Raw genomic sequence first — 18,359 nt, forward strand, 5'->3', positions numbered from 1 at the left:
CTGATGAGGACTGAAGTGGCTCTCCTCCCTGGGAGTTTTCAATCTAACTTGCATAAGTTTGAGAAGGCGCCATACCCTTATTGAGTGTTTCGCAATGGGGTAGTGGACTACGCCGATTACATGTTTACCTTGTGGTTGGATGTGATTCGTCAATCACTTAATGCAGACACAGGCTGAGCGCAAATGGAGTCGTGTTGTGCATTATGTTCCGATTCTTTGATCATCTAAGTGTTATTTTGCAAAGTCTATCGAGTTTTACATAACAACGACTTTTCTGATTTGAGCGATTGAGGTACCCCGATCAGTACTCTTGGCTGACGATGAACTACTTCATGAATTTGCTTGACGTAATACCGCATCCTATTGAAGTGGCACTCTACGACGAGCTTCTTTTATAGTTCATTCATCAATGAAATATCTCAATCAAAAGTTTTATGCAGCGTCGTTCTCTCTATCATCCTCTATGGTTCCGAACATTGCCAGATAACCAAAGAGTATGAACCTTATATTTTTAAAGTGGAGATGAAAGTAGCAAAACTATCCAATATTCGAAGAAAAAGACATTTAAGACTGAGAAATGCAAATGCAAATTATTCAAATAAAAAGCCTATGTACGTGGTAGCAATGAATTTTAAACTCAAGGGAACACGTTTATCCCATATTAATTTTTTTTGGAGTATAGGATGTCCACAGAATTTCTTCACTGTCAATGTTATTTTCCTTTACTCCCATTTAATTTTGATTGGTCCAGCTTTATTATCATCATTTTAGTAGCGGCGTAATCACAAAGATGAATACAAACGTTCATGACAATCGGGATTCGAAATCAGGGCCAAGGTTGACCCACAAGTAAAACTACCATTGCGAATGCTACTTTCTAAATTGAGCCATTTCTTGATATTATACCACTATTTTACAATTATGCTCGTACGTACGATTTTAGAAAGTGATATAAGTCTCAACTTCTTCATATATCCTTCTTTTTTCCTATATACAGGAAAACTACTTAATAAATCTATCAATAATTTCTAATTTATTTATTTTCCATGTTTCTATCAACTTCCAAAAATGAATGTTATATAGTGAACCATCCTGAAAAATATGGATTGCTACAAAGAAACAGATAAGATTCGAGATTTATCGATTGACAAAAGTGGAATCCACTCTAAATAGAAGGATTTCTCTTTCCGGAATGTCCTGAAATCATTTTTCCATTATCATGAAAACTTTTCTACCATTCAACTCTTGAAAAATTTCACCCTTACCCCTCAAGAAAAATTCTGTTACTTATTTTTCAATACTTCTAGACAATTTCTAGGCAAAATATTGGCAGCCCCATGTACTAAATAGCTACGGATTCTATCGATTTCTAAGTTACAAAACTAAATGCTTTCATTGCATTATTTGACACTCTGAATAATATTTATATTGAAACTGATATCGTGGAAAAAAGGAAACTGAGCTCTAAAAAGGTGTACATTTTTAGACAGATTCAAAAATACGCCTGCATCAATTTAAATACAAGCATTTGATTTCCAGTTATAAAAATGCAGTTAGTCCAGGCATAAAATCGCTCTGAATTTTGCAGCCCCCATTTAAAAACGTTTGACTCTGTTAGCTGTCATATTAAACTAGGAGATAGTTGCCTAGTAAAAACTACACAATTTAATAGAGCGGAAAATACACGCTTCGATAATATTATACGCGAATATAAAAACTAGGGAGGCTTACTAAAATATGTCGAATAATATACCAATGGCAATTACCAATTCATTCCTGATTATGTCATTTCGTAATATGAAAAGTTCAATAGGTTGCTCAGCTTTTTGGGGCATGTAGTCAATTAAGTTATATAATCAGTTTATATATTTGATTGGAAGTGGTAAATACGTGCTTGATTACGCTTAAATACGTATAGAAAACCGGGAATCGTCGATCAGTCTACCTATTGTAAATGTACTGAGCCCTTCCAAAAGCTATTCATTTGGACCCCTAATTACATATCTCTTTATTTCACCAATTGATTTACCCTTGAGCTATCTCTATTTCGACTCCACTGTCCATCAGCGGGAAATGGACCAATAGAAAATCCAACTAATCCGTGCAATTTTCAGCTTTTCGAACGTAGGCTTGATGCTTCAGTAAAACACAGTTTTAAACACTATATATACAAAAAACATAATACCAATAATAAGTAGGCAATAATATCTGAAGGTTATCCATAGAATCCACTATCCCTAATGAAGTTTAGCATTGGTAATTCTGAAAGCTATCCTATGTTCTGAATTCCAGCTTGTTTGTGGCTAATAGTTGGTTTATATTTTGTGATACACTCGTATTCTCTTGGATTAGACGGAACTAAATACTATCATATTAAATTACCAAGCGGCCTTCGAATTGTTTCCTGTAGACCCCAACTTCGGAGGAACCCACCATCATCATCATCAACGGCGCAACAACCGGTATAAGGTCTAGGCCTGCCTTAATAAGGAACTCCAGACATCCCGGTTTTGCACGGAGGTCCATCAATTCGATATTCCTAAAAGCTGTCTGGCGTCCTGACCTATGGCATCCCTCCATCCCAGGCAGGGTCTGCCTCGTCTTCTTTTTCTCCCATAGATATTGCCCTTATAGATTGTCCGGGTTGGATCATCGTCATCCATACGGATGAAATGACCCGGCCACAGTAACCGACTGAGCCGGATTTTATCCACAACTTGACGGTCATGGTATCGCTCATAGATTTCGTCGTTATCTAGGCTACGGAATCGTCCATACTCATGTAGGGGCCAAAAATTCTTCGGAGGATTCTTCTCTCGAACGCTGACGAGAGCAAGTTTCCGAAGGATACATGAGGACTGGCAAGATCATTATCTTGTACAGTAAGAGCTTTGACCCTATGGTGAGACGTTTGGAGGGGAACAGTTTTTGTAAGCTCAAATAGGCGGATTTCATCATCGTAGCTGTTACCGGTTGTGATTTTCGACGCTGGATAAGAGAAATTATCAACGGTCGCAAAGTTGTAGTCTCCTATCTTTATTCTTCCCGTTTGACCAGTGCGGTTTGATGTTGTTGGTTGGTTGGTTTTTGGAGCTGACGTTGCCACCATATACTCTGTCTTGTCTTCATTGATGTGCAGCCCCAGATCTCGCGCCACCTTCTCGATCTGGACGAAAGCAGTTTGTACGTCATCTTCCCATGATGTCGATATCATAAGCAAAGGCCAGTAGTTGGGTGGACTTAAAGAGGATCGTACCTCTTGCATTTACCTCAGCATCACGGATCACTTTCTCGAGGGCCAGGTTAAAGAGGACGCATGATAGGACGTCCCTTTGTCGTAGACCGTTGTTGATGTCGAATGGTCTTGAGGGTGATCCTGCTGCTTTTATCTGACCTCGCACATTGGTCAGGGTCAGCCTAGTCAGTATTATCAATTTCATCGGGATACCGAATTTTCTCTTGGCCGTGTACAGTTTTACCCTGGCTCTGGTATCATAGGCATAGGAATATGATGTCCCTATTCCAACAGTTTCTCCATCGCTTCCCGCAGAGAGAAAATCTGATCTGTTGCTGATTTGCCTAGAGCGAAGTCGCTTTGGTATGGGCTAATGATGTTCTGGGCGTACGGGGATATCCGACCTAGCAAGATAGCGGAGAATATCTTATAGATGATACTCAGCAACGTGATACCCCTATAATTGCTGCACTGCGTGATATGATAACGCCTCTTTGCCGGTCGTCAGGCATTGATTCGTTGTCCCACACCTTGAGCATAAGTTGATGAAACACTTGGTGTAATTGGTCGTCTCCATATTTAACTAATTCGGCTGTAATTCCATCGGCTCCTGGCGGCTTATGATTTTGAAGCCGATGAATTGCACGGACAGTTTCTTCTATACTTGGTGGTGGCAGCATTTGTCCGTCTTTTTCAGTTGGCAGAACCTCCAACTCGCCGGTGTTCTGGTTGTTCAATAGTTCATCAAAGTACTCAACCCATCGCTCCAATATGCCCATTCCGTCGGAAATTATATTTCTCTCTTTGTCTCGGCAGGATAAACATCGAGATGTATAAGGCTTCATCTTGCTGACTTGTTGATAAAAATTCCGCGCCTGGTGCGGTTGCTCCCTGTACTTTCCGAGTTCACAGACCTGTTGGTTCTCCCAAGCTTAATTTTCCGTGTGTGAAGTCGCTTCTCCGCTCAGCGAAATTCGTGGTAAGTCTCTGTGCGTGCCCGCGTCCTTTGAGAATGCAACATTACTCTGTATGCAGCATCCTTCCGTTCCGTTGCTAGCTTACATTCATCGTCAAAGTATGATTTTGATATCATATCTAGGACAGGCTTCGAGGGTTCGTTCTACTGCCTCGTAGAAGGTTCGTTCTCCGACTCTGCAGTCTTCTCTGTAGGGGCGTGAACCTTTATGAGGCTTATATTTCTAAACTTGCCTCGCAAGCGCAGAGTGCATAGTCGTTCGCTTATGTTTTCAAAGCCGATAACAACAGGATTCATTTTTTGACTGACTAAGAAACCTACTCCGAGCACATGGTTTACTGGATGGTCGCTATAATATATGGTGTAGTGACTCTTCTCCAGGAAACCAGTCCCTATCCAACTCATCTCCTGTAACGCTGTTACATCAGTCCTATATTGGAACAGGGAATCGGCTAGCTGGTTGGCAGTTTCATCTCTGTAGGGGAAGCGCACGTTTCATGAGAAAATGCGCAAATCGTTATTTCTTTGTCGTTGCCGGGTTCATCGTTGTATTATCCGTCCAGTCCGAGGTTCCTGTTGTGGCTTCGTAACAATTTGTTTTCCGTGTAGGGTTGTCACCCCTACCCAAATCCGAACCTGGAGGACCCTTTGGTACAATTTGTCCAGTTGTTAGACGCGGTAGACTCGCCTCCATCCTTCTCCGTCTGCAGTTTTTCGATGAAAAAGAGCTGCAAGCGGTCACCACGTGGAGGTGGAAATAGGGTTTGGTTGTAGAGTTGTTGGTGTTGGTTCAGCAGGCGTTTCCCAAATTTTATGCTCCATCGTGGGTACCAATCCACTTTTCGCCCTGGGTCCTATACTTCCCTTTTTGGGGGAAACCCGTAGCGCTCACCCCGTTGAGAAGTTATGGCCTCTAAAGTGTTTTTTTGAGTACATCTCCATTGTTTTGTTGAATTTTTACTGCCTTCCTAATGCCAGCGAACACTGGCGGCAGCTGCTTCCCTCTAAAAACCTCTGCTGCCTCAAAGTGGGGTTATTTTGCTGCCAAAATGGTTGAGTTCAATTTTGAACCCAATTCTCACAGAATGAAGTAGGGCGTAAAGGGTGGATCGGTATATCGTCTCTCTTAAAATCCGTTGAAAAATCCTAGCGGTCACGCCTCTCTTAAAAGGTTATGACACTTAAAATCAAAATATTGTGATATCATGATGGAACAGTTCGATTTACCTCAAGGAGCGCAAGAAGTAAAAAGTAAGAGGAAGGAAAAGGTTCGCCTCTCAACTCCACATAGCAGCCAGTACTCCTTAAAAAGTTACGAAATAGGAATTAGAAATAGGAAAACTAGAAAAAACTAGAAAATTGCGCCAAGTTCTCGAAAAATTACCGGAATGCAAAAATACCAAAGAGAAAATAACCGTTCAACTTCTAACCATTTCTCGTGGTTTTGAAGTCGCGAGAGTTGACAAGACAAATTGCTTCCTAGACTCTTCGAGATCTCATTCCAAAATAATATCAATTATTTGACAAATAAAATAAGGAAAAAAATTTAAGAGGTAGTGACACCTAATAATAATAAATATTATCACACGGAATAAAAAAAGAAAAAAATAACAAGTTTAAATTAAGAAGAAAAAAAAGAACAATGTATTCGAGCTCTATGGATCCCACAAGGGATTCCGAAGTTTCCGCGAAGAGCTTCTCAGGGAAGTTCTGAAATTTTAGAGTACCAGATTGACTGTAGAGTTGTGAAAATAACAGATCATTCATTTTTCTAGTTTTGATAAAAGTAACTCCGCTTAAAGCTATAAAGAGGCAGCAAAGAAAATAAGATACTTTACCTAAATGATCGGTGTGTCTTGTCATAGAAGACGAAATTTAAAATCAGTGCGTTCAAAGCAAGGCCAAATTTTGCAAGTATCATCTATTTTCGTCTCCGCTTAAATCTAAGTTGAATTGCTGGCAATCAGTACGCTGGTAAACGACCAGAATTTAGTTAAGTAAAGCACGGTGCGATAGCACATGACCGAATAAAACAGATCAAACCAAAAAGAAGCCAGCTGTTCGTCCCGTTCGATTGCCTCAATATAAACGGAGACAGCGATGCTGACGACTAGCTTCAACGCATTCAACAGGTTTCGAATGATACAAAAAAGTTCCCACCAATAATATCCTTTTTTTCCGAATTATTTTTTTCGGAATTTTTAATTTTCGGAGGTATTTAAAAAAACAGCCAAAAATTTATCACACAGATCTTTTGCTTCTAATCCTAGTTAGCCTCTCTAGTTCGCATACTTTTCTCAAAATCCAAAAATTGTCTCCTCTATCATCTATCAAGTAATCGATCACTAAAAACAAAGCTTCAACTGGTGTTTCCTTTGAATAATCGGACTACGAACCGGACTTTCGAGCTGAAACAGGATATCGCGGTGCAGGATATCGCTTCAGTTGTGTAAAACGATAGTGCACTTCTCGCATCCGGCCACTTCAGAACCACATACAAATAATTGATCATCTATTACCCGGTTGACTCGCTTAAGTAAACCCCCCCCCCCCCCCCCCCGCCAGCAGATACATGTACATAGTATTGCAATCGTTAAATATATGAAAAAGGGTCAATAATCGCCTTTGCTTTCAATGTGCACAGGGGTTTAATTATTATCTAATATTCAGAAATCTAGAAGATTTTAAGCTCGAATGCTTTTGAGTAAACATTTTGAAATGAAGCTTATGCAGGGTGCGGCAGCATAACTTCCCTTTTTCAAAACTCAATAAAAACTATTGTATGCATCGGAAAATATTTATTTTTTATAATGTAGGTACATGTCTAAAGTTTTTATTTATATTGTTTTGAAGATCAAATCTGTTAGGTGACGTCCCCCATTCTTCATAAATTGCGTAAACCGATTTCTGGCGTTTGTTATGACTCTTGTTATCATTGCAGATGTTATGTTGGCAATTTCTTCTTGGATGTTGGTCTTCAAATCTTGTAGGGTTCTTGGACGGTTCACATAAACACGGGGTTTTTAAAAAACCCCATAGAAAAAAATCACAAGGGGACAGATCGGAAGAGCGTGCCGCCCATTCCAAATCGCCTCTAATTGAGATAAGGCGCTCTGGATAGTGTTCCCTCAAAACAGCCATCGATGCTCTTGAAGTGTGTGCTGTTGCACCGTCTTGTTGGAACCAAGTGTCCCCCAAATCCAAATTTTCTAGCCATGGGAAAAAAAAATTCTGTAGCATGTTTACATACCGGTCCGAATTCACTGTCACTGTAACCTCATTTTCCTCAAAAAACCAGGGACCAATAATTCCAGCTGAGGAAATTGCACACCACACTGTGACTTTGGGTGAATGTAAAGGCTTTTGATGCAATTCTCGAGGGTTGGTGTCAACCCAGTAGCGCATGTTTTGTTTGTTAACCGACCCACACAAATGAAAATGGGCTTCATCGCCAAAAAAAACAATAGCACCCTCGGGAACGACATCAAGAAGAAGCTCACACGCGTTCATCCGTGAATTGAAGTTACGTTCTGAAAGTTCCTGCACTATCCGCCATCTTATATGAAGATCATCACGAAGAATTCTTCTCACAGAACGATCGGATAGTCCAAGGGCAGATGCGTGTTTGCGCGCAGAATGCTTCTCACTGCTTCAATGTTCTCAGGTGATCTAACGGGCCGAGGGACTCCAGTTCTTCCTTTTGTCGCACTTGCAGTTTGTCTGAATGTAGTGACTCATGTAACAATTGATTTGCGGTCTGGGACGAGAGCCAACGGGGCTAAATTAAAGTGATTCCGAAATGCACGCTGTGTTGCAATAACCGAACATCTGCTTGAAAAGTAAACCTCAACGGCAAAGGCACGCTCCTCACTATTCCAACGCATGATGGCGACTGAACCATGTCGGGACCACAGTTAGATACTAGACAGCTACCTCACTCCCCCTTGCCCCTCAAGGGGGGAAATCAGTGCGAGTACACACGATTTCAAATTGTTTTGCCCTTGAGCATGAGCGAGATGTACCGAAAACCCGATCAGCTGTGTTTGACATACCGCCCGGACTTGCCAATGTATTGGTGAGATTGGCAAGTTTTTGCTTATGTATAAGTGAATACGTGAAACAACTTTTTGCTATATGGGTGAGCACGCCATAGTACCAGAATAGCAAAAGCTCACCGATCTCTCTCTTACCAATACGATTTGACGAAGATTATGCCTTTTCCTTGTTTAGCGTCTCTGATGTGTACAGATAAGCTTCTGCAAGCACATTTGCAAGTGGGGTCATTTTTGTAAGGGTACTGCCTATAGTAGATCTACTGTGGTCGGGACAGTATCCCCTCTTGAACGAGACCACTAGCGCTCCGCTATGACATCAACTAACTGAGTGGCGCGCATTTTAAAAAAGAAAGTTATGCTGCCGCACCCTGTATGATCATTCAAAATGGATATTTAAAGGATGATATTGTGGAATTGTGGAATTGGGAAATTGGAAGTGATAAGAAATATAGTGTACCAGGAAAGGCGAAACGCTGCGCTCTTCCAGGGCGATAAAGTAAAATAAAGAGACAAAGATGATTTGCATATCGTAACAGATACTACTTGAGAAAAGACAGCTGAGGACCATGAAACCACAGATACTATACGTTCCTATAAGTTTCTAACACAAAAATATCTGAAACAATAATTTCGGTCACATTAAAGCAATGAACATGTTGTTTTCAATGAAACATAGCCTCATATTCATTTATCGCAATATTAAGCACAAATTAATTGAAAATTCATCCAATTAAGCGAATACATTCATTTCGAGCTTTTCATTTCCAATGAACAAAGCAATTGTTTTGAATGGTGTGGAAATTATCAACGATTCGATTCGGCAATTTCTGTTTGAATACTAATTAATTCCTGAGTTAATATCAAAAAGGAAGTTCTGTTTGTTTTTCATTGAATTCTTTTTCAATAACATTGCAAATAACTACCAAATAAAAAGGAAAATATTCTTATTGTATTTAAAAGCTGCGGCTTCCCTGTTTTCAGTTTAAATGTGAACGGAACATTTTTTATTGAAAACAAAAAAATATTATTTAATAATTATCGCGGTTCAAAATTATTACAATGAGGAGCATTACAAATTATCATCAAAGTTAAGTCACCTTTGTGCCAGGTGGTTTAATCAGGTTAGTTGGACCGTCATGGAATTTATTTAGACTGTGGAAGTTACAGGTATATTGGGTACCAGAGCCAAAGATAGTTTGGTGATCCCTTTTTTCTAACAAATTCAATTTATTCATCTGTGTGGGGAGTACAAATACCTTATGACTAGGCTTTAACATTAGAACCTAACAACTTATGTAGTTTTATCTAGATACTAACATGTGGCTTCCTTCTACTATTAATTTAAAGTAACTCTGACTTATCTAGAATTTATACTACTGAGGGGAAAGAAAGTCAGGTAAAACCCCTCCTAATTTGATGGTTGTCGGAAGGAATTATAAGTACTAGGAGGAGGAATATATATAGAGGACCATGATGTTATTGGGCGGTAGATTATACTAGGTCAGGGCAATAACCATTGTTAGGGCGATTGAATAAGGTCAGTTTATTGTCGCGAAAACCGTAACTCTGGTTGGATAAGGTTAGGGGATCTCTTGGGAGGGGATGACGACGGTAGGGGAGAAATATGGAGCCGCTTTTTATCGTAGAGTGGAACCGGACGAAGTCATTGTCATGGAATTTGCATTTGGTGAGGCATTGTGTGAGGGAGTTCAAGAATAATACGTCTAATCGGCTGCTATTGACTAGGACTTGTTCAGCTTGTAAGCTTCGGAAGGAGATACAGCAATCAGATCGGCGTGGGAAAGTTTGAAGATGAAGAATTCGTGCCAGATTAAATTAAAAATTTTTTGGATATCAAGGAGGCAGGCGGTGGTGCGGCAGTTCTTGTTTAAGTGGGTAATGATGTCAGGTTTAAGAGCTAGCATGGCGGAAGCCCTTCCCTGTTGGCAAACTGGAATGAGGGAATTATGCAATGGTAGGAGATGTATATATATATATGGTTGCCATTCACCCCTTGGCCTCAGAGGCCGTCAGCGATCCTCAACGGGTCGCTTACGATACGGAGTCGGACGTCCCCAAAGTGTCCTACTAAGTAGTTCTGGCCCGCCAGCTGGCAGTGTACCAGCGTTCTAGGTAGTAGCCTTGAGGAAGCCTCTCGTTAATGACCGGTACACGTCGGGACACACTGGGAGTCCCCGATGCCGTCGGTAAATCCTTGACAAAGTCGATGGGGTGATGTGACCCTAGTTTTGCCAAAATGGTAGTTGTGGCTTGTATCAGAAGTCAGCCCCTTCGAGACCCTGGCCGGGTAGTGTGCATTGAACCGGTGTTAGTAGACCCCATTACCCCGAGCGGGCGCTGATGCGCCCGTGAACTCCGGGATCAGCAAAGCGTAGGTCAGGCCTCAGGGAATTGGAGTAGGGGCTGTGTCCCCGAGAGTACATCCGTTTCTGACTATTGTGGCTCCCTTGCACACGATGCGTTTCCATTAAGAACAAACCAAAATGAAAAAAAAAATTAAAGAAATAGTAGGGAAGGAGGAAGAGCTGAGTGCGTTTGGGTGCAGCACAAAAATGCGTCGTTCACTGCAGCGATCAGTGAAAGAGACAGTGAGAGCTGACATACCCGATGTGACATCGAGACTCCCAAATAAAGAGAAAGCCTTACCAAGTGGCACTACTGACGGTGCGGGGAAGGCAACTTCAATACCTTGTAGTGCCTCTGTTCTGGAAAAAATGCCCATTCAGAATCGCTAGTCATCAGCAAGTGGATTCGGATACGAACCGGGTGGAAGTACAGTCGGCCGTCCTCCAGAGGAACGTCAGAAACGGGCTAATGGAATTGGATGAATTATTAGATCGAAAGGCGATTGGAAATCGGAAACAGCCACACTCCTCGCTAAGAACGCTGCTTGCGCCAAACAGACCGCAGATAGCCCACTTCAAGCGGAAGGAGGATGACGTGGCTGCAGGAGTAGTAGTTTCCAGGGCCCAAAAAAGAAGGCGAAGAGGAATAAACAGAAACCACTGGCCACGCCGCCAGAAACCCGTTATTGGGGGAAAAGGCTCTTGTTTCTAGCCTAGAGCCTATGTGCTCTCTAGAAATCCGGGATCTTGACTGCCTCACAGAAAAAGTCGAAGTGGAGCAAGTCATAAAGCGTGAGTGTCCAGAGGTAAACAATGCTCAGATAGGTATCACTTCTGTAAATGCCCAAAGCCAAAAACCGCCGTGGTGGAATTCCGCGAGCAATATGCGAGGAAACTCCTTACCATCGGTAAAATCAGTTGGATGGGTAGTATGCAGGGTATGAATGCGAATAGTCCCCACTAAGTGCTCCAAGTGTCTGGACTATGGGCACACGTCAGCAACCTAAAAGGGACCGGACAGGAGAACAGCATGCCGGAGATGCAGCCAGGTAAGTCATCAAGCGAAGACCTGCAATGAAAGCGAAAGTTGCGTTCTCTGCAGGGTTTGTGACACGTCTGGTTAGAGCGTCGTACACACTGCGGGCTCGGGACGGTGTACAATCTTGAGGGCGGAATTGGATAGGGCTAGCGCGCGGATGCTCCATATCCGACGAATTAACATGCACTGGAGTGCAAGCGCTCATCAGTTGTTAGCACAGTTTGCTGCTGAAGTAAATGTTGATCTAACGCTAATCAGCAAGCAATACCGAAACAGGGCTTCATGGCATCTCGACTTATCGGGCAACGCTGCCATCTTGGTTAGGGACGACGTTCGACTTCATGTTTTTACCCAAAGCCGAAGGAATGGTTTCATCTGAAGTCGGTGTTTAGGGATAACATTTTCTAGCGTTTACTTCACGCCGAATGACGGCTTGACGCCCTAGAGAACGCCGTTTCGGACGCGGAGAGAATTCTGGTAGGCGGTGATTTTAATGCCAGGGCCCTTGAATTGGGGGTGCCTCAATCGGACTCCAGAGGGAAACCGATTTTTGAAATGGCGCGAGAACCGGGTTCGTAGTTTTAAACACCGGATCCACGCCAACGTTTCGGCGCCCAAGCTGTGAAGGAAACATTCCTGACATCACTTTTGTGACGGAATCTCTGACATCATCGGTGGACGGGTAACGAGTCCCGAAAGACTTTTCGGCAAGTGACCACTGGTGCATGGCGTTCGAAGTGATTTTCGCTATTTGCCGGCGAGCACCAATGCGACACTCCCCTTGCCTATGGAATGCCGTGAGGGTGAACATCGAGGAGTTCGTCGAAACTCTTGGAGCAAGCAGAGCCGCCCTAGGGCCGCTCCAGAGAGTGATAGCGTCACAACTGACACCGTCGTAAATTCAGTGATAAACCTGATAACGACACCGTATGAGGCTTCCATGCCCCAGAGGGGCCCTAGACGCGACAAGCCTTTTATATATTGGTGAACGACAGAAATTGCCGACCTATGGAGGGAGCGTCATAAGCTCCGCCGTTTGGTACAACGTTTATACCCCAACGAGGAGGCATACTCCGCAGCGCTATAAATAAAAACAAAGCTCGCAGCTGGCAAAACCTGGTCAACAAGGTGATTGAAAACCCGTGAGGACTTGGCCATAAGTTTGTTACACGGAAAATCGGGGCTCTGCTGAAGCCTTGCATACTAAATACCGACCAGATGGACCGCATTGTACGGACATTATTACCCAGACATCCTGTACGTGTTGATGTCAATAGCACGGAAGGCGTCAGTGGTCGCCACCTTTTCACAATAAGAGAGCTTGAAGAAGCGGTTCTCACTATGAGAAACAAGAAGGCACCAGGTTCTGATGGCATCCCGGCGGAAGTTTACAAACTGGTGTTCCGCCAACGGCCAGACTGGCTGCTTGGGCCGTTCAACGCTTGCATGAAGGAGGGAATTTTTCCTTGTCGCTGAAAGGTGGCCAGACTCGCGCTGATCAGCAAAAATTCACTCCTTGGTGTGGTATAGCGCGTCAACTACATCTACCTGCCATCGTTCCCGGTTACCTGAAATATCCTTTAGCACCTCTCACGACTTCACGAGACGCACTCGTGCTGGACTCTTCTGCGCCAAGTACCCTTGGGGCGACCCACTTGTCGGCCATCTTGGGAGAATGGACTCCACTGCTTGACGTAACCCGCAGTGCAATTATCGCACCTCCTTAAAGTGTAATCTGTCCACTGCCACTTTCGTCTTCCGGTCAGTGCGTACCAGTAGCAGGCCTGTGTCCTGGACAAGTTCTCCGTTTGGGATAGTGTCAGGCCAGCGCATTCCGATGATACGACGCAGACAGTGATTGATGAAAGCTTGTAGCTTAGCAGCATATCTTGGTGTTTCAAAATGTTTGACAGGGCCGCGAAAGTGGATCTAGTGCTGTCAATTCGTCGGGAAGCATCTAGTTCGGTGTCACGGTTGGCAGAAACCGGGCTTCCTAGATATACAAGTCCATCGGCGCTTTCTTTGCTCTGCCCAGTAATGCCGATACGGAGTGTGCCGTACCCCTTCAGACTCAGAACCTTGGTTTTGTTAATATTTATTTTCAGTCCAACTCTACTTGTCTGTCTTTCTAAATCTAGAGCCATTTGGCCCTGTGACGGGAGCAAATTGATGTTGTTGTCGGTGAGGGAAGCAAGTAGATTTCATCAGTTTAGTCGAAGAGTCTGAAGAAAAATGTCATCGTCCGTTGGACTCTTCCAAGCCCTCCGGACGAGGGGCATGAAGAACGTCACCATCAATAAGGAGAAATATTATCGGTGATAAAATTCAACTATGGCGGACTCCATCTTGGCCCTCAAAATGTTGCGCAATTAAAGTGATCTGATAATAGCAATCCGGAATGTTCCTCTTGCGCACAGCACGCCAGACACCCTCCCTGCTTCCCCTATCGAAAGCTTTCTAAAAATCAACGAAGAACAGTTGAAGCCGAGATCTAACCTTCGCGCACGGTTCCGAGATTATCTGTAAGGTATTGATGTAGTTAATGGAAGAAGATCCGGGGCGAAAATCAATCTGCTCTCTGTCGATCAAGTTTTCGAGATGTTCTTTGATTCATTCATAGCGACAACAGGGAGGATGCACATAACCTGCCGATTGCGACACTCCGCACAGGTATCCTTTTTTGGAACCTTAACGGTCATCCGCTTTTTCTGCTCTTTGGAAGAGGTCTCAGATTCCCAAGATTATCGTACGAGTCGAAGTAGCAGATCTGCAATAACTGCAAGTGCAGCGATAAATAACGTGCGAGGAAACCGTTAAGCCCAGTGTCTTTAGTCCGTTAGAGTGCATTGATGGTCGAAATGATATCTTTTCCATTTGGAGTAATAGTCAGTATTCGAATGTTATGGTTACTGATCACTTCGTACACCCGAAGCAGAGCTTCAACAGATGTGGCGCAGTTAAGAACTGTAGTGAAGTATTCTTTCGACCTCTTTATTTGCTCGTCATCGTGAATGGCAGTCCACCGTTGACGTCCTTCACAGATCGAAAGATTTGGACCCTCCACTTCCCTGACTAGCGCAATAGTGAATTCCGTTTTGGTATCATCTAGAAAAAGGAGGACACAGAGTGAGGTCCAGGTAGCTTCTTTGTCGCAGACATACGGGGTGACAATTCATGTTTAATTCGTGGTTTGGTGGTTTCACATTTAAGCGTTGCGGTTTGCATCAGCGGGCGCGGGGTAAACACCAATTCTGCATAACCTTCCTAATCCTAATTCTGCATAACCTTCATAGATTGTTACTTAACTAGTTTTCCGTTGAGAGCACCACCCATTGTTCAGGGAAATGATGACGATGATGGTGGTCAGCCTTTTTAGGATAGATACTAGTTGCAGGACACAAAAATCCATGTGGGATATACTGAGCCCTTGGGCTTCAAATATTGTATATCCTCTGCAAATATACACCACACAACACCACTCAGGACCAAGCAAACCCCTTGCATAAACTTTCCACCTACGAATATGACAGTGTTTGATCTTCCACTTATGGATTCCCAGCTTAAAAATGTCACTCTCAAGTTAAATCCATTTCAAAACTTTTCTCCCGATTTATTCTATTCTACGAGTTTTTGCCTTCCACACCTCCACTCTTCGTGTCCTTTATAAAGCGTGCATTGAAGTATCTGCATACCCACATCGTATATGCTTCATCTCATCGTTATTCAGAAATTTCCTTTCATGCTCACATGGACGTCAAAAGTTTACAAGAACTAAAGTTTCCGCTTCTATATAGTTTCCAGGATAGCACTACCTATTAAGGATACACGCACACTCAGCTCGCATATGCTTACGAGTGGTTATACCTTGCCTTATTCTCCGCAATCATTAAACCCCTTGAACTGATCAGCCTGAAAAGTTCCTATGCGAAACTATTTGCTGTTGCAAATGTTGTGGTTAAGTTTCCTATTAAAACTTTTGAATAAAACTCGTTGAATATTAGGCCTAAATGCACACAGGGTTGAATTACATTTTCTATAGTAAATGGAGGGGTCGAGATTGAGCATGGGAAATGTTAATGGTTGGGATAATATTGTTTTGACTTCCGCCTTGGTAACGTTCAAGGATACGGTGGAATTGCTGGCAAATGAGTCTTATGTGGGGGCGACTCCAATTTATATCTTGTTCCTTCTGAGGAGAGGTAGATAAAGGTTAAAGTGCGGGATATACAGTCGCCCTTACTTCCCTTCAACTGAGTTATGTCTTCAGGTTCTCGTAGGCAGTGTAGGCTAGAGAAATTGCTGTCTTCAGATCATCAAGTAATTCACAAGATTTGAACATTTCCATCCTGCCACCCTTGCAACTATTTAGGACAGATACAGCTGATTTGAAGGTAATAATCTAACAAGCAAATAATCCCAACGTTTGAAGTTCAATTTCTGGATAATTGTTAGGACTTTGAATTTATTCAGAATTAATCCATCCATGAATAATCGGTTTACGACCCTGTCATTTTTTTCCTTGAAAGTCATTGGATTGAAACTAATCAGTAATCCGAGGGTGTAGATACAAATTACTTTCGGTGATATTCTGCTCCTTATACAGCCTAAGATTGGAGGTAGATACCATATAATTAAACGCCATGCGAATTATCTTTGTGGCGTTAAGTAACATGAATTACAACTACCGCATTTTGCGGGTACGAAGCAGGGATCGATTTAGGGTTTCCGTCAACGAATCGAATTGCACCGCAACATTTTCCGCAAGTACAGAATAGTGAGACGGGAAACTGTAGGATATTTCTTACCCAGGGTTTAATTAAACTTACCAAAGGATTTATTTCTGACTTGAGCTAATCCAACATTTTCCCAATTCTTGGTTTCTTTGCAGGAATCGTTGGTCTCCGACTAATCAAAGTTGTAATTCCCGCATATAAATTACGTGGCGAATCTGCATTGCTTGAATGCCAGTACGAACTAAACAGATCCCAGAGCATCATAAGCAGCAACAGCAACAACAACGGCGGACGGGGTTACGGGAGCTCGATATCGGGCCGTGGTGGTTACGGGATGGGAACCAACGATGGAGGAGGCATGAATGGATATATTTCCGGGAGCAATGGCGGTGTTGGCAGTATGACCAGCAACGGCAACTATCGCAGGATACGAAATCATCAACATCAGCACTATCATTATCACGACCAGTACAAAAATCCAAATCAGGACGAGATAAGATCATCATCGAGGGGCTATCACTACGGCGGCAGTGGGCCTTCATCCTATTCGGCCTACGATAGCGACGAACAGCGCGAAGAGGGCGAGGCGCTGTACTCGGTGAAGTGGTACAAGGACAACGAGGAATTTTATCGTTTTGTCCCGAAAGTCAATCCTCCGCAACAGAGCTATAAAGTTGATGGTATACGTGTCGATGTAAGTAGCACACCGTTATTACTAGTTAAGTGTCCTGGTTGCATGTAGTGTAAAAAAATAGAGTCTGCAAAAGTGGACATTGTGGGTAGAATTTTACTTCGTTTTCATGTATTTCTATCCAAATGTTTTTGTCCAAGCATCAAAAAATAGCTTTTAAAGTTTTCAGCGAAGAATTGAATACCTGACGAGCCTTACCAACTTATCCGTGCGGCACGCCGGAAGTGAACCATGAGATGGGCGTACCATAATAGTATAACGAATATATTAAAAGAAAATGGAAGCTTCAAGACATTTTAAACCACCCACCATGTAGACATTTAAGTACGAAACCTACCTACAAGATTAAAAATTTACGCAGCACTTCTCTAGGATGTCCTGGAAAATTGATATAGCCGTAATAGCGAATCTAATTTGGGCGTAAGTAGAAGCTGTATCAAAAACGACTGCCCCCTAAATAGTGATAATAAATGAAGTAAAACTGTGCCAAGTAATACGTTTTGGTAATAAAATAATGATACTAAAATTATAAAGTGGTAATTCCAGCAATAATAAGATAATGACGATAATAAAGTAATAATGCTAAGGACATGGTAATGAAATAATAGGTATAAAAAGTCGTAGTCAGTCCCAAGTACCCTTCAAAAAGTAGATGGAAAAAAATAAATTCAATTTGAACGGGTGGAGGCCCCCATAGCAAATCAAGGGGTAAGTGAGAGCCATAAGGTATAAAATGCAACGCTAGCTCTTTGTGGGCACTAAGCAGGGGTTCCAGTTCCTAAAAAAATGTCCCACTTCTCTCGTCCTGCTTTCTAAGCAGCTAACACCTTTTCCTCACTGTTCTGCGCCATTCGGTTCTAGAGCTACTCATCGATGACCTTATGGTAGCGGATTCCATTGCCTGGAAGAATCAGTAGTGGAGGGGCCCTTTCTTAATCTGTGACCTATCCAATGTCACTTTTGCCTTTTCGTCAACATATTCGCGATATCTAACTCGTTCGGCCTGCAAGTTCTTCATTATTTTTTATTATGTCGGACAAGAGTACCACACGACCCAAACATAAGATAATGAACGCTTCGAGCTTTTGGGAAATAGTGGCAGTAACTTTCCGCGTACTACTACCGCGGTGAGTGGGATCGTCTACTTAACGTTGGTTTTGAGATAGCTGCATTCCCAAATTTCGGACACCACAGCGAAGGCGCATTTAGCGTTATGAATACGTTAAACCGCGTGGGTTCAGCGGAGGAACCCAGGATGTGATTC

General features: G+C 42.7%; 1 protein-coding gene across 1 annotated transcript in view; it reads left to right on the plus strand.

Annotated features, from left to right (window-relative positions):
- Positions 1-18,359, plus strand: part of LOC119652995 — a 242,139-nt gene that overhangs the window by 143,665 nt on the left and 80,115 nt on the right. The window contains exon 3 of the mRNA XM_038057422.1: positions 16,560-17,098. Within this exon, the coding sequence (XP_037913350.1) occupies positions 16,560-17,098 (539 nt within the window). The remainder of the gene's footprint in view (positions 1-16,559; positions 17,099-18,359) is intronic.

Source organism: Hermetia illucens, chromosome 3, assembly GCF_905115235.1.
Source record: "Hermetia illucens chromosome 3, iHerIll2.2.curated.20191125, whole genome shotgun sequence".
Lineage (NCBI taxonomy): Eukaryota > Metazoa > Arthropoda > Insecta > Diptera > Stratiomyidae > Hermetia > Hermetia illucens.